The sequence below is a fragment of the Amblyomma mixtum genome, chromosome 5, assembly GCF_055824585.1.
Source record: "Amblyomma mixtum isolate Tamu chromosome 5, ASM5582458v1, whole genome shotgun sequence".
In the NCBI taxonomy this organism is placed as follows: Eukaryota; Metazoa; Arthropoda; class Arachnida; order Ixodida; family Ixodidae; genus Amblyomma; species Amblyomma mixtum.
In genome coordinates, this window is record NC_143016.1 from 191,979,559 (window position 1) to 192,001,513 (window position 21,955).

At 48.8% G+C, this 21,955-nt stretch overlaps 1 protein-coding gene and 1 pseudogene across 2 annotated transcripts in view; both read left to right on the top strand.

Moving 5' to 3' along the window:
- The window catches only part of LOC149345271 (uncharacterized), a 44,108-nt gene extending 33,762 nt beyond the window's left edge, over positions 1–10,346 (top strand). For both annotated transcript variants that reach the window (XM_089546557.1, XM_089546558.1), the window contains one exon: positions 8,395–10,346. In XM_089546557.1, the coding sequence (XP_089402683.1) occupies positions 8,395–8,526 (132 nt within the window). In that variant the 3' untranslated portion in view covers positions 8,527–10,346. The remainder of the gene's footprint in view (positions 1–8,394) is intronic.
- Positions 10,347–15,141: 4,795 nt separating this feature from the next.
- On the top strand, positions 15,142–16,723 carry LOC149345272 (uncharacterized; annotated as a pseudogene).
- Positions 16,724–21,955: the final 5,232 nt, after the last annotated feature.

Here is a 21,955-nt window from a genome sequence, read left to right on the forward strand (position 1 = left end):
GTCCGACTTCCTTACCTGATAAGGGTCGTCAATAGTTAGGTGAGCTATAGGTTGTTTTGTAAAAACTTCCCCACGCTCTTCTGCCACGTGCCTTTCTCAGAAACGATAACTCGTAAAGGCACGTCTACTTTGTGCGTTTTCGCGCTAAAAAACGTGTCGAGGCTCCATTTATCGCACTTGTCAATAGAGGATAAAAGCTCTTCTAAATGTAGCTTAACGTAGCTCCGTGGGTCCCCGCACGACCCCACTGTTCCACAAGGTCGTGTGCCGTAACAATACGTTCATGAGTTCATGGTGTTTCACAACGGGGGCGGCCCGGTCGGTGGCGATCTGCTGCGTGGCCGGGTCCACAAAGCGCAGTAGGATCTCCCATTTTTCCCCACTGGTCAGGAGCTCCAGGCCCCGCGGAGGAGAGTCTGCATGGCATTCAAGTAGAATGTGGGTAAGAGTAGCGTACCGGTGGGTGCACTGGATACAAGAGGGTGTGTATACTCCTGGGTGGTTTCGGCAGAGCATACGGGGGGGGGGGGGGGGGGGGGGCGGCTGTGGAGGCGGCGCCGTAATATTTGGTGGGATGAGGGATACAACTGGCAGTCGGCACGATATGCGTGAGTCAGCTCGCCGACGGAGTGCTAGCGCTCGCAGGAAAAGCCCGATTCCGATTCCGCCATCTCTCCTTGCAAAGCGGTCCCATTCACGTATCCAAGGAAATCAGAGTACTCGGAATCTTCATACAGAACCAACGACGCTGCGACACAACACTCGCCAAGCTCCTGCAGGTGAGCGACCTGGTCGGCCACATGGTCCCCAGGTTTCCAACAAGCGCGAAGGGTTATGATTCAAAGACGCTTCGCGGCTGGCGAACGCATTCGTGAGCAGTCGAATCTTGCATTCCACTCCCTGCCTCCGCCTGCGGAAACAGGAGAAGGATGCCCTCGAGGTTATCCTCCGCAAAATTCTGAAACGAGCGCTGGCCCTACCGGTTTGTATGTCTCACCAGCCACTCATGGCATTGGGGGTGGTGAACACTTTCAGGGAGCTTCAGGAGGCCCACCTCAACAACCAATACACTCGTCTCACAAAGACAGGGTCGGGCCGCCGCCTTCGAGCACGACTTCACATCCAGCACAACCAATTCTTGCAAAATTTTAGCGCGAAAAACACGGACAGAAAGAGTAGACGACACGAGCGCGAGAGTAGACGCCAACTCGCCCAATCTGCAGTATTGTTAAACAACCAATTCACAAAGGAGAATTGCCACCTTCTCGTACACTGTAGACGGGCCCTCCATGTGCGGCCTCTCCCCAACAACATGTCCAAAGAGGACCATAATGGCAGGCGCCTGGCGCGGGCAGAAGCCTTGGACCGCCGCTTTGGGAACAAACCAGGAGTCTTTTACAGGGACGCCTCCGTCCCGGACCCCAGGGGATGGTACACGGCAGCGGTCGTCCACGAGGGCAAAACAGTAGACGCCCTAATTTTCAAGGCGCAGTCAGCAATTGACGCAGAACAGGTTGGCATCGCCCTGGCAACCTCCGACTCCTTCTCCAAATACGTAATCACCGACTCGTAAGGGGCTTGTCGAAACGTCGAACAAGGGCGGGTTAAACCCCTGGCTTATCGCATCTGCTAACATTGTAGCCGAGACTCGGATCCCGCGCACCGATCTCTCGATCGGGCTCCAGGTCATCAAGGCTTCCACGGAAACGAGGCAGCCGGCGCCGCCCGCGCGCGCTCTCTTCGCGAATTTGCCACGAGACCCGATGCTGACCAGGACTCATATTTTACTCCGGTTCACACTTATAAGGAAATATGCGATTATTACAAACCCACGCACCAAACTCTTCCCACCCCGTGCTATTTAACATGCTTCACCAACTAGCCCGGCAGCTTGCTCTCCGTGCTAAGGGCTGCGGAAGGCCGACCAGCGGGTACTCCTGCGCCTGCTCACTTACACGGTGCTGTGCCCGACAACTTTAAAGCATTTAGATCCCCAATTCGTCGGGCGATGCTCACACTGTGGGAAGGTGTCTCACATCTACCCCCTATCCCAAACCCCACCCGAGAGGTCTGGGAGGCGACCCTGTACGGCTGCTGCACCCTGGAGGCCCAAAGCGCCTAACGCGCAGCGCGCCCGGGCGGCGGCTACCGCCAATGGGGTGCCGTACTAGGCATCCCACCTTGTTGTTTAAGGGCGTGACCTTTCAGGTCACGACCCCCAGCACCTCTCCCTTTAATTACATAAATGTTTTAACCACCACCAACACCACCCGGTTGATAAGCCCCGGGCGTGGTCATTGGCGGCTTCGCTGCCGGGGTTCCGAGAGTGAGCAGTCATCCAGATAAGCTCCACCTGGCGGGGCTGTATTATTGGGGGGGCAAGCTTGAGGATGCGAAAAGCGATCTCACGGACTCGCCCTCGGGCAAAATTTAGGAGTGCATATTTTGAATTGGTAAGGACACACCAGGCATTGGTGTAAGGGCAAGCGCGACTGCTGCCTCTCTCGAGGATTCCGGGGTCGATGCATGAAGGTGGAGAGTGGCGATGGGTTGGTGTGTGCAGTTAATGCGCAAAAATGCCGCGCCTTCGCTCAAGCAGGCTGCGTCCACCTGCACGGCGTCGGCTTCCGAACTGTAGTATTTGTGGAGCGCTTTTGCGCGGGCTATGAGGCGGGCCGAGTGGTGGGTGGAGTGGGTTTTCCGTGAATAGTGGCGATAGGTTTGAGTGACTGCCATTGCCGAGTCTTTGCTTGTGCAGGCTTTCCTCTAACCATGCGGCGTCGACTTCCGAACTGGAGCGTCTGTGTATAGAGCTTTTGCACGGGCTATGCGGCGGCTCGAGTGATCCGTGGCTTGGGTTTTCCAGTGGATAGTTTTACCAGCAGCTGTGTTTGTACGCGGCGGGGGACTGGTAGCAAGTGTGTAATGTTCTTGCGATTTCCCCGCCTAAACTAAGGTTGGAAACGCTTTTCATTGCCCTTACGTGGTATACATGAGTCATCACTTTCTTAGAACATTCCCTTACCTTTCATGGATTACCAATTGGGGTTACATTAATCTGAATAGCGAGTCCCCCATAATGCAGCAACTAATCCGCACTGATTCACCTAAAACTTTTTTCAGGCCTGGCCTTCGAAATATGGTTGGGTTCACTTGCAAACTTTGGTAGTTGTCAGGTTTTCAAACTTCGCGGCGCATTGTGATTGGCGCACCGGCGGTCGGGTGGTGTCGTTGACGTACCGACTGTTTCGCTCGCATTCATAGGTCGCGGGGAGTCCTCATACCACTGCTGGCGCAGTGGTTCAGGTGTTAATGGCTTCCCCACTTCCCTGGCAGGTAGCAACTGCACTCTATATATTTGAATTACTTTCATTTGTATATGATACAGGGCGCCGGTAGTTCACAAACCGGTGGGCAGGCTACCAAGTGCCATGCTGGCCAGGCTATGCCCACGTCGCATGTTCATTTGATCTCTCTACCAGTCATAGAGAAATTGAAATTTGGCGCGGCAACTGTTTCCTTTGAGGTCAGGTGACCCTGATGACGTCATCTCTCAATTGACCAATCAGGGAATTTCGAAATTAGCGCTGTTTTCTGACTGCTCATATGGGTCAGGCAACTTGGATGACGTCGTAGTGGTCACGCCACCCAAAATAACTGTTCAGGGGCTTTCGTTACGGAGAGACCGGAAATTTTATGATGACAGCTTGAATGCAATTGCCCTAAATATGTAGAAGGGAGGAAAAGGAGCGAGGGGAAAATGGAACCGAAAGCTGCGCTGCTGTGGAGGGCAGCAGAGCAATTTTGAACACCTTCATTCTATGAAGCTCACTGTGCACAGCACGAGGATGCCTTCCGCGCTCTGCATTCGCCGAAACGCGACCAGGATTTTTCCCGCGTCCTTTAGTGAAAACTAAAAATTGGTTTTGGTTTTTGACAAAAGGAAATGGCACGCAATTGTCTCACATCGGTGGACACCCTAACCGCGCCGTAATGGAACGGAGGAAGGTGGGAATAAAAGCAGGTAGGAAGGGGTGCTGCAACGGAGGACTCCGGAATAATTTATGAGCAGCCGAGTAATGACTGAAGCAGGAAATGAAAAGGTGCGTTAAGCTAAAAAAATCAGGCTTTTTTGATTCGATTCCATTTGTGGAGCACTATTTTTCCCCGGTTTCCGCCCCTCGGCTTGTTTTAGGCCGTTTCGTATTTCTCCAATATCCAGCGTACGAATAGCCCCCCAGCAGAATAAAGGAAACGGTCATCGCCGTCAGGTTCTAATTTCGTAGCGAAACACTTCCGCATTAAATCTGCAGCCTGAGCGGCAACTTTCTCGTTTCGATTCTGGGGATGTGTGTTATCAGGAAATTGCCAAAAAAAATTCGTGCAACGTCAAAGGGCTGCTCTAGTTTTATTGCTACACTTTGTTTTTGAGTTCCATCTTGCTAACCTGAAAAAACCTTGAAGCCCATTGCAATTGGTTCGCAATTTTGGTTTACTAGAAGGCTTAAACAACCAAGGAACAAGAAAAAGCGGCTATACCGGAATGCTAAGCGTGCCTGTACCATTTCTGCGTGGAATAAGTACAGTGACCATGGAAGACAGTTGGGCTAGTTGGTGTGTATTCGTTAGTGACTGCGACATTGCAACTAGCATGGAAAGCACAAGGACAGCGACAAAAGGAACTGACGGGACAGCACGCTAGACTTCAACTGACATTTTAATGCACACATAACAGATTTTTACACTTGTATTCGGCGCATGCTCAGGAGACGGTACCCCCGCCCCCTTCTCTTTATCACGAAGCAGGTTGTCATAACAAAGAGTAAACATTTAAACCAAATTGACGCGCAAGCTTTTCGACAGATAGATTATCTCTTTTTTTCGTGAGGGCTACTGAGGGTGTGCTCACGCACTTGTCCCCTGCCTTATCAATGAAAAATGCTTCAAATATCTCCCTATCACCCTGCCTATGAAGCCGCCTCAGCACTCTCGTGTGGCTAAAGAGTGGAACGCATTTTTCTTCAGCCACTCTTTAGCCACACGAGAGTGCTGAGGCGGCTTCATAGGCAGGGTGATAGGGAGATATTTAAAGCATTTTGCATTGATAAGGCAGGGGACAAGTGCGTGAGCGCACCCTCAGTAGCCCTCACGAAAAAAGAGATAATCTATCTGTCGAAAAACTTGCGCGTCAATTTGGTTTAAATGTTTACTCTTTGTTATGACAACGTGCTTCGTGATAAAGAGAAGGGGGCGGGGGTACAGTCTCCTGAGCATGCGCCGAATACAAGTGTAAAAATCTGTTATGTGTGCATTAAAACGTCAGTTGAAGTCTAGCGTGCTGTCCCGTCGGTTTCTTTTGTCGCTGTCCTTGTGCTTTCCACGCTAGTTGCAATGTCGCAGTCACTAACGAAGTACAGTGACACACTAAAACTCTATTGTTCCGCCTTATCTGCTGCAAAAGACAAATATTTTTCACATGATCTTCCAGCCCTTTTGAAAACAAACCCCAAAAAGTTTTGGAAACAAGTATGCCCTGAGCGTGATGATAGTTCCATCTCTCTACAAAGTAACAACACCCCCATCCCAGACAACGAGTGCCCCTCAATATTTAACACCTTCTTTTGATCTTTAAGCGTAGAAAGTTGGGCTAGTTGGTTGGTAGTACTATTATGATACATTCCAGCGGCTAAAAAGACACGGACGAAGGTAGACGAGACAGGACGAACGCCGGACTTCAACTGAGGTTTATTTCACAAACAGCGATAATATACAAAAGGGGGCGCAAGGAAAAGTAATCCGTGACAAGATTAACCCATAATCAAAAAAGTGCAGAAGGCTCCTTTGCCATGCCACTCATGTTTTCCACATCGGCGCACCTACTATCTATCGCCTACCTGGCTGAATCGGTTGGATTCAGCCAGGTAGGCGATAGATAGTAGGTGCGCCGATGTGGAAAACATGAGTGGCATGGCAAAGGAGCCTTCTGCACTTTTTGATTATGGGTTAATCTTGTCACGGATTACTTTTCCTTGCGCCCCCTTTTGTATATTATCGCTGTTTGTGAAATAAACCTCAGTTGAAGTCCGGCGTTCGTCCTGTCTCGTCTACCTTCGTCCGTGTCTTTTTAGCCGCTGGAATGTATCATAATAGTTCTTTTGATCTGTGTCATCTTCTGAAGAGCATTCTACCCTTCCGGAAGTTCCCGATCTCAATTACCGCTACATGACACCTATTCAGATAACTGAAGAAGGCATCACGTGTCTCATAAATTCTCTTAAGGTATCTACTTCGGCTGGTGTTGATGGCATTAGTTCAAAATTTTTTAAATATACAGTTCCAGTGGCAAGCAAAATTTTATTTCATATTTTTCAGCAGTCATTAACTACAGGAATACTACCCTCAGACTGGAAGATGGCTAAAATAGTGCGAATTTTTAAATCCGGAAACAAAAACAGTTTGTATTTGTTAATAATCTGTCCTCTAACCTTTCCCCGGTTAACTCCGGTGTACTGCAGGGCAGTGTGCTTGGTCTCTTGTTATTTCTTATTTATATCAATGATTTACCTAACAATATAACTTCCAGTATGCGAATTTTCGCGGATGATTGCATTATATACCGCCCTATTAGACCTACTAATGACCACCTGGCGCTCCAATCAGACCTTCTTACTATTAACGACTGGGGCAACTCATGGTTAATGACTCTTAATGTAACAAAGTGCAAAGTCATCTCTTTCACCCGTAAAAATAACAAATCTAGCTATACATACCGTATTCAAAATGATCTATTCTCTCACGTATCACATTACAAATACCTTGGCGTTAACCTTTCTTCAGATCTTTCATGGTCATACCATATCTCATCCATATATGTGCCGTCGCCTCTAAGTCATTAGGATACCTACGCCGTAATCTCCGAAATTCACCATCTAATATTCGAAATCTAGCATATCTCACTTTTGTTCGTCCACAACTTGAATTTGCTTCTCCCATTTGGTCTCCCTGTCATAAGAACATGATCATCGCGTTATAATCTATCCAAAACAGGGCAGCACGATTCATTTCACGAAACTATAACTACCGTTCAAGCGTCACTCAGATTAAAACAGATCTTTCTCTACAATCATTAAGCACGCGCCGTGACATCGCTCTCCTAACACTATTTCACAAATATGCGCACTTCAATAGAACTAGTTCATTTCAACTCGATGTCTTATCCCGCACGTCGAAAAGATTATATAATCAGTTTAGTTTTGAAAGAATACATGGTGACACATTGGCTTTCAATTCATCTGCCCTACCATGAGCCATCAGATTATGGAATGATCTGCCAGACAATATCGCTTCCGCGTCTAATCTAGAATCTTTCCATTCTCAACTCATCACATATTTCACTGAAACCGTCATTTAGCACGCCTACGTTCGTCTTATATTTTTCTGATTTTTTTGCTCTTTGCTTTGCTGCTACACTTGTGCCATTCGGATGTTTTCTTACTTATGTTTGCCTGCCATGTTTCCGTGTTTGCCTTAATCGCGCTATTTTACTCATTGTTCCCACGTTCGGTGAGCACATTATCCTTTATTGTAGTGCTTTATTTTGTGCCGCGTATTCTTTTTTTTCTCTTTTCCTGTTGTTATTTCCGCGTCGTTTCTTCTTCTCTACTTATTTGTTGATATATTGTTTATCATGACTGTATCTTTCCCTTTTGTTTCCTTTGGTTAATAATGCACTGTATAGATTTATTTCTTTTTTATCATGATCGTATGTTTCCTTGTGTTTCCTTTGGTTATTAATGCACTGCATTATATTTTTTTCGCTCCCCTTACACAATGCCCAATGGATCTGTAAGGTATTTAAAAAAAATTGTTTTCAACTCAAATGCTAGGCACGAAGAAATTAAAATTTTTATTGTATTCCAGCCAATTGCAAAGGTAGAGGAGGTCGTCTGCAATCTGATCTCAACAGTTGGAAATAGCTGCTACGTTCCATAGTATCTCCCAAGGACAATCATTAATAAAGCAGGTTAAAATATTTGTCTCGTAATTAGCATCAGCGATTTGACATTGCGCAGGTTTCTTGTTATGTAACATGGAAGGATGTTGATAATTAGTGATAATTAGTTGACAATTAGGGCCAGTCAAGCTGTCAATGGGCAGCTTTCTCTTGCAGCTCCCCTCCGTCTGGAAATTTCTAGGTGGGAAAATAATTTGATTTGATTTGATTTGATAGTGTGCCCGGCCGCCTTACGGCGTTAAAAAATGCGGCAGCCACAAGCCTTAGTCTCTGCATTTGGCGACTCATTAGGCACAACCGTTGTTCAGAACGATGTACTTAGCGGGCATTTTCTATGACGAACGCCTGTGACTTTCCCCCGCCTGTCCTCCTCCTCCCAGATCGCCATCTGCAACGTCGCTCTTCCAGCGGTGCAGCGTTTCCGGCGAGCGTTCAAGTGCGGCCCACAACACCGGCTCGCCACAGAGTTCACCTGGCCCGATATCGGGAGGAATTCAACCGCAGCACCATAGCAGCGTTTCGAAGTTCCGATCACGAGGCCAATCTCACGGATCACGTCCTCGGACGTATACCTGCAGAGGGGACCTTCGAACTTCATTTGACATTTTCACTGCCGTGTTTACGGAGACCACTTTGTGATTGGTGCCACTGTAGTTCTGGCCTTTGAGTCGTTTCAATTGTGACCTATTGAACATTTTGTCTCCTACAATGTGCAACAGTTCCTGATTACGGAAGGAAAATGATTTTTTTTTTTTCAGTGATGGTGAGCAGTTATCAGGCACCTGTGGAGCCTCGCAAGTGTAACGGCGTGCAATGTGCATGTGAACAATTAACTCCTTTACAAGATGAACACCGACGGCATTCCTTGCCGATATTTTTTACTAAAACACTACGTTATTCTGTGCGTATCGAACACTGCTAAAAGTGCTATATGTTTTTGAGAGCGCAATTTTATGGTAGGCAATTCTCTGCCCATCAGTTAAACTTCTAGTTCATTAGACAGCCGAGCTTATTTTCACAGTCGCCAGCGTACGTGTTGATTTTATGCAGGAACCTATTGCAACGAGGCGAGCGCACGTATTTCTTATCACTGGCTTTCTGGTATGTAGACGCTGTAAGGGGGAAAATTTTGTACTCTTTTGGCTGTTCGAAAATTTCCGCTGACTATGCCACCTGCGGAATTTTTTTCTTTAAACATGCCGTGGTTTCTCGCATCACAGGACTGTACCTCTGATTTGCCCTTGTGTGTTCGTGAGCAGCTTCGCAGTAGTCGCAAACACGTCGCTCAGTTTTGTCGCCAGAAAAGTAGTCCTCGTTGTGCAGCTCATGCTCTTCCCAATGTTTTCACGTTCGAAGGTGGAATTCACGATTACCTTTGCAACTTTCGCTAGTTTGTGTTCATCGGCCATTCTCCGTTCTGCGCGCGATGTTATTGTGTTGATCTCTCGTTTTTAACCTACTTTCGTTCGTAGAGAGTGGGTATTTTGCTAATCGACGACTGAAAAGGTTGATACCGCAGAACTGGTTAAAATCCAGTGATGTTATTCGTTGTTGTAACTGCTTTCCGCTTGAGATGCTTATAAGCATATCAATGTTTCATGCTTTATAAAGCAATAATCTGTGCCGTTCTCTGCTGGCACGTTAATTTGTCCAAGCTGGAATTTAGACCTTGCTGCTTTGTATACTGGTAGCCTTACACACTTGGTAGAGTTAGGCTGAGCCGCATGAACCGCATCACTCTGTGATCACTGCGTTTACCTCAGTGCCAGCATCAAAAGTCGCGGACTCTAAAACAGTTGGGCCGTAAAAGTTTATCAATACCTCGAAAGCTGCAGCTTCTCTTTTGGAATGTAAACCTGCAGCTAAAGAGCACAGACATTTGGGCTAGTTGGTTCATAGCAGGCACGTACAAGCCAAGTCTCTTCTCTGTCCGTGTTTTTTTGCGCTTGTACGTGCCTGCAGCTAAAATACATGAAAACACGAATGGGGGGCTGCTTAAGCCAAAAACTGTAAAATGTTTCATATCGGCTTTTCTACAGAACGCGAGAGCAGCATGGATCAGATAAGAACCCGACAGAGAAATTTAGTGGTTTTTGAGTGTTCTCACTATCGGTGCTGTCCGTAAAAAGCATTCTTCGATGCTGTCCAGCGCTTTTCACCTTTGTGTAATTAATTCCAGAGACGTTTTCTTTGTGCTCTGTGTTGTGCTGGCAACAATGGGTGCTTACGCCATGGAGGAACCGGGCCAGCAATCTGTTGCAAATTATTGTTAAGTTTTCAAAATTTCATTCACAGAAGGGAGACCGGAAAGGCCCAATGGCTTAATTGTTTGTTAGATTCGTGCCGTAATAAAAATTGTCGGAAGTGATACTCAGACTTGCACTTAGCCATCGATGGAATCAACGTCCACGAATCTCAGTCGCGCTGTGTCTGAACATGCAGAACTTGCTGTGTATGAATGCGACAGCAAGAACAGCCACGTGGGGGAAAACACGTCGGCAACGGTTAGTGATAAATATCGCGCATTGCTCGAGGACGTGTAATGTCAAAAGAATAGTTAAAACTTCGAAAGGTTATAGCTGCAAGCAAGATTCGAACCCGCGGCGCCGCAAATCATTTTCATGGGCAGTTGCATTACACGCACGAGACATCCCGGGTGTTAAATTGCTAGCCTCTCGAGCTGTGCGCTAGATGTTAACTGCCATTCGTGCGCAAAGTCAGTCTGAAAGCAACAAAACACGAGCACTTAAGATATACGCGAGCCCAATTTCGAACTCGGGGCTGGTTTAGTGGCAACAGCGAAAAAAAGGCGCATGGGAGCGCCATCTCACGAGCGTGCATCAAAAAGCATCAACAGAGCATCGGGAGGTTGGAAGTCGAACTTAAATTATGTAAAATGAACTAAGTAAATAATAATAATAATGCTATCATTGGTCAGCAGATGACAGCAGTTAAGCGGCCTTCAAATTTATTAGTTTTGTGTGCACATTTGCGGAATGCGGTGTGCGTTACTGCGATTCTTCACTAGACTGCCTGACGCGACATGATTTGCAGCGCAACGCCACCTATGACAGGAGAGAGTGGCGACGCGTTTCTCGTCTCTGTGCTTAGTTCTCGAGCTCTAACTTAACATTATTGTTCGACTGCTCCATCTCGGCTTGGTAGCTTGAATCCTACTGCGAATAGTTGAACCGAGTAAAATGTAGTTAAACCTAGTAGACGTGCGAAAGCATATGTTTAGCGTTATTAGCTCATGGTTTTGCTTTGACCGGCCGTAGGCCCATCTGGCGACGATATTAGACTCGGGTTAAGCTCTGATCGAGATTAATCTAGGGACCCTAGAAATACTTGCAAGAATTTCTAGGGACCCTAGCGCTGCCCCGGTTGTGGAGCTGGTTACGGGGGACAACGGCGACGCCGCGAACCGCCGGAACCGGCGCCAAGGAGCTGCGTTCTAAAAAGATCGCAAGACAGTTACGGGTGTCTAACGCGAATGTTTGAGCGTTAGCATGGGGTGTCAAAGCAAAGAAAGAAGCCGGGCGACGTGCTGGGGGAAGCTTAATTGTATTCATCCTTATCCGGTGGTGGTGCTCGAACCAAACCACTTCTCGCAGCTGAGGCCGACGCTCAAGCCACTAGACCTACTTTTCCCTCTCCCATTTTCTCATCTGCCCTGAATGTGGAGAAAGACATTTCACTTTCTCCGTTTTGCCAACCGCCACCTCGTGCCCTCTTCGATATCCATCTTTCTTACTCCTTCCTCTACTCTAAGAGAGGAGAGGCGACTTCCTCCTCTCCGCTTTGTCACTTGGCAACCGAGGCAGGTGGCGCTGTGGTTGCCGACGCCGACAACGGAGCGATACTGAGGAACGAGCTATAAAGAGCGGAACAACCTTTAGGTCCACCGAGCCAACCGACATATGGCTCTACGGGCTGCATGTGTGAGAATGCCGAACACATGGTGTTTGGTGGGCAATGACCGCAAAATTTAGCATTAAACTGAGTCGTTTAATGTGGCCGCCGGAGATGGACATTTAGGTCCTGGAAGAGAAATCCGAGCGTGGGGCAGACATCAGTCTGGGCAAGCGGGATGGTTGAACGACTTTGCAAGCAGTTGGAACTGCGAGAGAGAATTCATGTTGAAAGAAAAAAACTGGTAATGGCGTAAGAAACGAGGACACGGAAGGCACACAAAAGACAGGACTTTTGTCTTTTGTGGGCCTTCCGTGTCCTCGTTTCTTGCGCCATTACCAGTTTTTTCTTTCAACATGAGCCAACTAGCCCCTAGCCCAAACTAGTTTTACTAGAGAATTCATAGACAGCTCGAAGGAATAGAGACCGAATATCAGTGCGGATGTACTAGGGTGGTATATATATATATATATATATATATATATATATATATATATATATATATATATATATATATATATATATATATATAAGGGAAGGGGAATGAGGGGCTCGTTATAAATATGAAAGAATCCAACAGCCACAGAAACCAAGGGGCACAGGGGATTTTTTTTATTAATTTATTTATTTTTGTGGTGTTGATCAATTTTTAGAATATTACTGAATATGTTATCGCGTGAAGCTAATTGATTAGAAAAGCAGAAGAAAAACAACCACATGCCGCCGGTGGGATCCGAACCCACGACCTCCTAATTACGCGTCCGGTGCTCTACCTCTGAGCTACGGCGACGGCTGTCAAATCTTCTGCTTTCGGGGGTATTTATGTTTACAAGTAACCTAACCTTGAGAGTGTTCATCAGCGCCACCCACGTCCATAAGCGGCGGACGTAGAACGTCCTGAGTTACCGCAGGTGTGACGTAGAACATCATCGAACGGAGAGGGTGGAAGCTGTGTGAGAACCCTCTTATGCTTCCTATGGCGTCAAGGCTGCCAGAACCGAGGCCCTCGTTAAGCAATTAAGCAAACAAGGGAAGGGGAATGAGGGGCTCGTTATAAATATGAAAGAATCCAACAGCCACAGAAACCAAGGGGCACAGGGGATTTTTTTTATTAATTTATTTATTTTTGTGGTCTTGATCAATTTTAGAATATTACTGAATATGTTATCGCGTAAAGCTAATTGATTAGAAAAGCAGAAGAAAAAACAACCACATGCCGCCGGTGGGATCCGAACCCACGACCTCCGAATTACGCGTCCGGTGCTCTACCTCTGAGCTACGGCGACGGCTGTCAAATCTGCTTTCGGGGGTATTCTTTCATATTTATAACGAGCCCCTCATTCCCCTTTCCTTGTTTGCTTAATTGCTTAACGAGGGCCTCGGTTCTGGCAGCCTTGACGCGCCATAGGAAGCATAAGAGGGTTCTCACACAGCTTCCACCCTCTCCGTTCGATGATGTTCTACGTCACACCTGTGGTAACTCAGGACGTTCTACGTCCGCCGCTTATGGACGTGGGTGGCGCTGATGAACACTCTCAAGGTTAGGTTACTTGCAAACATAAATACCCCCTAAAGCAGAAGATTTGACAGCCGTCGCCGTAGCTCAGAGGTAGAGCACCGGACGCGTAATTCGGAGGTCGTGGGTTCGGATCCCACCGGCGGCATGTGGTTGTTTTTTCTTCTGCTTTTCTAATCAACTAGCTTTACGCGATAACATATTCAGTAATATTCTGAAATTGATCAGCACCACAAAAATAAATAAATTAATAAAAAAAATCCCCTGTGCCCCTTGGTTTCTGTGGCTGTTGGATTCTTTCATATTTATAACGAGCCCCTCATTCCCCTTCCCTTGTTTGCTTAATTGCTTAACGAGGGCCTCGGTTCTGGCAGCCTTGACGCCATAGGAAGCATAAGAGGGTTCTCACACAGCTTCCACCCTCTCTGTTCGATGATGTTCTACGTCACACCTGCGGTAACTCAGGACGTTCTACGTCCGCCGCTTATGGACGTGGGTGGCGCTGATGAACACTCTCAAGATTAGGTTACTTGTAAACATAAATACCCCCGAAAGCAGATTTGACAGCCGTCGCCGTAGCTCAGAGGTAGAGCACCGGACGCGTAATTCGGAGGTCGTGGGTTCGGATCCCACCGGCGGCATGTGGTTGTTTTTTCTTCTGCTTTTCTAATCAATTAGCTTTACGCGATAACATATTCAGTAATATTCTAAAATTGATCAACACCACAAAAATAAATAAATTAATAAAAAAAAATCCCCTGTGCCCCTTGGTTTCTGTGGCTGTTGGATTCTTTCATATTTATAACGAGCCCCTCATTCCCCTTCCCTTGTTTGCTTAATTGCTTAACGAGGGCCTCGGTTCTGGCAGCCTTGACGCCATAGGAAGCATAAGAGGGTTCTCACACAGCTTTCACCCTCTCCGTTCGATGATGTTCTACGTCACACCTGCGGTAACTCAGGACGTTATACGTCCGCCGCTTATGGACGTGGGTGGCGCTGATGAACACTCTCAAGGTTAGGTTACTTGTAAACGTAAATACCCCCGAAAGCAGAAGATTTGACAGCCGTCGCCGTAGCTCAGAGGTAGAGCACCGGACGCGTAATTCGGAGATCGTGGGTTCGGATCCCACCGGCGGCATGTGGTTGTTTTTTTCTTCTGCTTTTCTAATCAATTAGCTTTAAGCGATAACATATTAAGTAATATTCTCAATTGATCAACACCACAAAATAAATAAATTAAGAAAAAATCCCCTGTGCTACTTGGTTTCTGTGGCTGTTGGCTTCTGTGATATATATATATATATATATATATATATATATATATATATATATATATATATATATATATATATATATATATATTAACCAAACAAGGGAAGGGGAATGAGGGGCTCGTTATAAATATGAGAGAAGCCAACAGCCACAGAAATTAAAAATCCCCTGTGTCCCTTGGTTTCTCTGGCTGTTGGCTTCTCTCATATATACATATTGTTACCCCATAAGTGGAGGAATCGTAAACGAAGAAGTGGCGGTGCGCTGAACGACGACGACGTTGACAGTTGGTAGCTGGGCCCTCGGTGTCTGAGCTGAGTGCTGGCCATCTCAGAGCAGCCGCCAATATAGATTAACCGCCGTAACACCCCCGTAACATCTTTTGGTGGTGGTCGCGGGTTCGAGCCGACATGCCGACGACCCGACGAGCCGACGAAACGACGGGCCGAACCGGCGAGATGACTACCGACCCGGCCCCTCCGTCTGCGCCTGCCACGCCAACTGTCGTCGTAGCCCACCCTCGCGACCCGGGCACATTCTGCGGTACAGATGGCGTGGACGTCGAGGACTGGCTCTCGCTTTATGAGCGTGTTAGCCAGCACAACAGGTGGGACGCCACGCTGATGCTGGCCAATGTGATATTTTATCTTGCCGGCACCGCACGCGTCTGGTTCGAAACCCACGAAGAAGAGATTGCCACGTGGGATGCCTGCAAGCAGAAGCTCCGCGACCTGTTTGGGAAACCAGTTGGCCGTCAGCTTGCTGCCAAAAAAGAACTTGCAGCTCGCGCCCAAACGGCCCCTGAATCATATATCACATACATTCAAGACGTCTTGGCACTGTGCCGAAAGGTCGATCCCAACATGACCGAAGACGATAAGGTATATAGGCCACATTCTTAAAGGCATTGCCGACGATGCCTTCCACCTACTTCTATGCCGGGACTGCTCTACGGTTGACTCCGTTCTGCAGGTGTGTCGACGCTTCGAGCAGGCCAAGCACCGGCGAATTGCACACCGCTTTGACCGCCTGCCTAACACAGCTGCCAGTTCCACGTGCGAGGATCTGCCGACACTGAGGCAGCCTTCAAACCCCGACAACGTGACTCACATCGTGCGCCGTGAACTGGAGGCCCTGGCTCCTGTTACGACCAACGCGCCCTTGTCGGACAGCACCCTGGCCACAATATCCCTTATTCAAGCTGTCGTACGCCAGGAAGTCGCCAACCTGGGCATGCCCTCCAGCCATCGTCCCGTCGAACCACGGAGTGCGAGCCCCATCTCTCCCGTGGTCGCTACTGCTACGGCCCGCAACACCTTCGTCCCAAGTTACACAAGGTATCGCAATCCGGATGAGTGGCGTACCCCTGACGACCGGCCGATCTGCTTTACGTGCTCACGCGTAGGCCACATCTCTCGCCACTGCCGCAGCCGTTGGTACGCACCTCCCCGACCTCTGCCCTACGTCGACCGCCGTTGTGACTATGGACCCCGTCGCTTCACGCCTCGGAATGACCCACCCAGCGCCGAGTCCACACCGCCTCCTCGTAGAACCAGCCGCTCTCCCTCCCCGACAGCCCACCGTTCCCGCTCACCTCTTCCGTACCGCAGTTACTCACCGTCCTCTGCAGGCCGCTTCGCGGGAAACTAGCCAGTGCAGCTCCCGGAGGTGATGCTGCATTGGTGCCCCGACCTGAAAATCCTCTACTGACCCAGCCTTCGCCCTGTAATCTGCTCGACGTTTTTGTGGACGGTGTTCCTGTTTCTGCCCTCATTGACACTGGTGCCCAAGTCTCGGTTCTTAGCTCATCCTTTTGCCGTCGCCTCAAGAAAGTTCAGACCCCTGCCGCTTCGCCCACCGTTCGCGTTGCCGATGGCAGCACTGCTGCCGTCACTGGCCTGTGCACTGCCCGCGTCACTCTTGCCGATCATCACATCCCAGTTTTGTTCACCGTCCTCGAACACTGCCCTCACAATGTGATCCTTGGTCTAGACTTTCTAACCGCTCACTCTGCCCTTATCGACTGCTCCAGCGGCCTTCTACGACTGGACCTCCCTCTCAGCTCAGCCGACACACCCTCAAGCTCCACGCCCCGCCTTCGCTCCACCGAATACGCTCGCCTGCCCCCCGACTCTGCCGTTTATCTGCCTATGTCACCATTTCCTGCGGTTCCTGATGGGGATTATCTTGCCTGCCCACTCGCCGATGTCGTTCTCTCCCGCAATGTTGCTCTTCCGCACCTCATCGTGAGCGTCACCAAGAATAGCACCTACCTTCCTGTCCTCAACTTCAGCTTGTTACCGCAAGTTCTTCCTGCTGGCATATCGCTTGCTACTTTGTCTTCTCTCACCGACTGTACCGTCACTGCTCTCTCACCTGGACCGCCTTCTACTGTCTCTCAAGCGCCCGACATCCCGGCCAACGATCCGCAATCCATTTCTGCGATGATTGCTTCTGACCTGAGCCCCGAGCATGCACAGGCTCTTCACAACCTCTTGGTGTCCTACACCGACATTTTTGACTTCGCTTCTGCTCCTCTGGGTCAAACATCGGTAGTGACTCACCGCATTGACACCGGCGATGCAAGACCTATACACCGGAGGCCTTATCGTGTGTCGCTACCAGAGCGCCAGGTCATCCAGCGGGAGGTGGACAAGATGTTGGCCAACGATATCATCGAGCCTTCAAACAGCCCTTGGGCATCTCCTGTCGTGCTCGTCAAAAAGAAAGACCAAACTTGGCGGTTTTGCGTCGACTATCGTCATCTCAACAAGGTCACGAAGAAAGACGTCTATCCCCTTCCGCGCATAGATGATGCCCTGGACTGTTTACATGGCGCCCGCTACTTTTCTTCCATCGACCTTCGTAGCGGGTATTGGCAAATCTCTGTTGACGCAAGAGACCGCGAGAAAACAGCTTTCGTCACCCCTGATGGCCTTTACCAATTTAAGGTCATGCCCTTCGGCCTTTGTAACGCCCCTGCCACATTTGAACGGATGATGGACTCGTTACTCCGGGGCTTCAAGTGGACGACCTGTCTTTGTTACTTAGATGATGTAATTGTTTTCTCGCCCTCTTTTGAAACCCACCTGCTTCGCCTTTCGTCCATCTTGGAACTTTTCCGCCGCGCAGGTCTTCAACTCAACTCAAAAAAATGTACTTTCGGCCGCCGCGAACTCAAAGTCCTCGGCCATTTGGTGAATGCGAGTGGCATACAACCTGACCCTGATAAAGTTCGTGCCGTCAGTGCTTTTCCCTGTCCCCGCTCGCCCAGCGATGTCCGCAGCTTCATCGGTCTCTGTTCCTACTTTCGCCGGTTCGTCCCGAACTTCGCAGCCGTCGCTCGCCCTCTCACCAATCTGTTGCAGAAAGGCGTTCCTTTTTCCTGGGGACCAGAGCAGGCTACTGCATTCTCCAGCCTTATCGCCGTCCTCACCAACCCTCCTGTATTGGCCCATTTCAACCCGTCTGCCCCGACTGAACTTCGCACCGATGCCAGTGGTCACGGAATTGGCGCCATCCTTGCTAAGCGACAACGCGGCCAGCACTGCGTGATTGCGTACGCCAGCCGTCTTCTTTCTTCCGCCGAGAAGAATTACTCCATCACAGAACGCGAGTGTCTGGCTCTTGTTTGGGCCATTGGAAAATTCCGCACATACTTGTTCGGCCGCCCATTCACTGTTATAACCGACCACCACGCCCTGTGTTGGCTCTCCTCTCTCAAGGACCCTACTGGCCGTCTTGGCCGGTGGGCATTGCGATTGCAAGAATACACCTTTTCCGTGGTTCACAAGTCCGGTCGCCTCCATCAAGATGCAGACTGCCTGTCACGCTATCCCGTCGATCCTCCTTCTACAGACTGTGAGTCGGATGCCTGTGTCCTCTCCATCTCCGACCTCTCCCACATTGCCGACGAACAGCGCTTGGATCCCACCCTCACCTCTCTCATCGACCGCGTCAGGACCGACCGGCGCGACACTTCTCTGGCCCGGTTTTTGCTGGACGGGAACACGCTGTACCGCCGCAACATGCGACCTGATGGCGCTGAGCACTTGCTCGTTGTTCCCCGACACCTACGGTCCACTATCCTCGAACAACTGCATGACGCACCTACGGCTGGTCATCTTGGTGTCTCCCGTACGTACGACCGCGTGCGCCGGCGTTTCTTCTGGCCTGGTCTGTACCGCTCCGTCCAACGCTACGTGGCCGCTTGCGACGTCTGTCAGCGCCGAAAGAAGCCCGCTGTCCTGCCGTCTGGACACCTGCAGCCGATTCCCATCCCGACCGACCCATTTTCTCTTGTTGGGCTAGATTTACTTGGGCCCTTCCCGGAGTCCTCCTCGGGGAACAAGTGGATTGCCGTCGCCACCGATTATGCCACGCGGTACGTGATCACTCGCGCCATTCCAACTAGCTGCGCCACTGACGTCGCTGACTTCCTTCTGCACGACGTCATATTACACCATGGCGCTCCCCGTCAACTCCTTACCGACCGTGGCCGCTGCTTCCTCTCCCGAGTTGTTGACGAAATCCTTCGTTCGTGCTCCGTTCGTCCCAAGTTCACCACAGCTTATCATCCTCAGACGAACGGCCTTACGGAGCGTCTCAACCGCACGCTGACAGACATGCTCGCCATGTACGTATCCGACGACCACCGGGACTGGGACATAAGCTTGCCTTTTGTCACCTTCGCCTACAACTCTTCGCGCCATGATACCGCTGGTTACTCGCCCTTCTATCTTCTCTTTGGACGAGACCCCTTACTGCCCTTCGACACTCTGCTGCCCACAGCCGGCCCTGTCACTACATATGCTCAGCGGCGGTGGCGGAAGCAACAGCGGCACAGAGTAACTGCAAATCCTTCACTTTGCAGTTCTTGGCCAGGCTTGCAGCGATACACGTGGTGAACTAAAGTGGCAAGAGCGACGACGATCGGCCCAGCAAGATAACGACACAAGCAGCACCAGCCAGGAGCATATAAAAGGACAAGGCTCACCTGTGCCCCCCACACTTGCTCAGCGGCGGTGGCGGAAGCAACAGCGGCACAGAGTAACTGCAAATCCTTCACTTTGCAGTTCTTGGCCAGGCTTGCAGCGATACACGTGATGAACTAAAGTGGCAAGAGCGACGACGATCGGCCCCGCAAGATAACGACACAAGCAGCACCAGCCAGGAGCATATAAAAGGACAAGGCTCACCAGTGCCCCCCACACTTGCTCAGCGGCGGTGGCGGAAGCAACAGCGGCACAGAGTAACTGCAAATCCTTCACTTTGCAGGTTGGTGTGCTTTCACTTATTGAAGTCATAAGAAACCTTCTGCCAAACGCCGCCGCCGCTTGAGTCTGTGCTGTTGCTGTAGTTGTTTTCTACTGTGCCGCATGCTTTTCCATCGCGAGTGCTATGGGTGATCCTGTTTGTGATATATGCCTGGTTTGTAATCAGCCACTTCCAGCAGAGGGCTCGTCCCTTACCTGCTCAGAATGCCGATACGGTTACCACTTAGGCGCTTGTTCTAATACGACGAAAGCTGCCTACAAAGCAATGACAGATATCGATAAAAAAAGTTGGAAGTGTCAAACATGTGTAGTTTCAGCTGCTCGAGGCTCAAACATTGTAACAAAGGTACAGAAGGAGCAGTCTCTGACAGAAAGGATGCTAATGGAAATCAACAAAAAGCTCTGTGAACTACCGGAAATCAAACAGAAGTTAGATATCCTTTTCCAGGTAAAAGAGACAGTGGAAAGTATGGAAAAGTCTGTTCAGCATCTTTCAGATCAGTATGATGAAGTGCTGGCCAAAATGCAGCTTCAGTCCACTGAGATTGTCACTTTATCGAAAAGGGTTGAAAAGACTGAGGCACAGATTCAGTCAGAGAACACTAACACCGAAGTCTGCGAACTACGACAGCAAATAAACAGTCTGGAACAGTACAGCAGGCGGAATAACTTGGAAGTACATGGACTTGCGCAAACCAAAAATGAAAACTTGTTCCAAAAAATCAATGCTATAGCCCAGGACCTAGAGCTTCCTCAGTTGACTGAGCACGACGTTGAAGGCCTTCATAGACTGCCCGCTAAACGTGGCAAAACCCCGGCAGTTCTGGTTCGCTTTTCCTCACGTGTAATGAAGGACCAATGGATGGCAAAGAAGCAAAGTATGCGGGAAGCTGAATCCACAGTGTACTTTCTTGACAATTTAACAGCGCAGAACAAAAAGCTCATGTGGATGATGAGGACAAGGGCCACAGAAAAGCAGTACGAATATGCTTGGCACAGTAATGGAAAGCTTTTTGTACGCAAGTGCCAGGGTGAAACGGCAATACGGATCGCGTGTGTTGCTGACCTGGAAAATATCATCTGAGCAGGCACCGCCTCTACTTCGCCTTACTGATCAGTTTTTTTCATTATTTTTTTTTGATGGCATCACAAACACAGCCTCTTTACTACAATGCTTTATCTTTTAACTCTGCGGTGCGCAGTTGTCTTGTTCACGAAAATGACAGGATGTCAGTCTTTCATGTGAATATTAGAAGTCTAAAAAATAAGCACTTTGAAATGCAATCAGCTTTGGATTCCCTGAATCACAGATTTGATATACTAGCGTACACCGAAACATGGTTCACAAATCAAAATGATGTTATCTTCTTTCGTGGCTACAAGTTTGAAGGCGTGTTCAGAGAAAACCGTAGAGGAGGTGGCGTCGCATTGTATGTTAAAGAAAACCTTGACTATGAAGTTTTATCAGATTTTTCTCTTGTCGATACCCACTATGAATCGGTTGCTATAAAATGTCATGGAACACTGATCGCTTGCATTTATCGGCTCCCATCTAGTGAAAGTACCGAATTTATCAAGTTTGTGCGTGGTCTTCTTGAATATGCTTGTATCGTAAATATCCCTGTTGTTTTGGTTGGAGACTTTAACATTGATCTTTTGACAAACAGCTCCCCGCGACGTCTTTTTTGTGAAACCATTGATGCATTTCTCTGCACCAATGTTATTCAGTCACCAACAAGAATAACCTTAGAGAGGGACTCATTATTAGATTTATGTGTTACAAATCATGAGTTATCAAGAGTGCTATCAGGTGTGCTTACATTTGATTTGAGCGACCATCTGCCTATATTCTGTTTTTTTCCTCGGGCGATAAAAAAAAGGAAGCAAGTACCAACTCCCCAGATAGTATATCGCAGTTTCAATCAAGAAAACTTAGCTAGGTTTAGATCCATGATGGAAAGCACT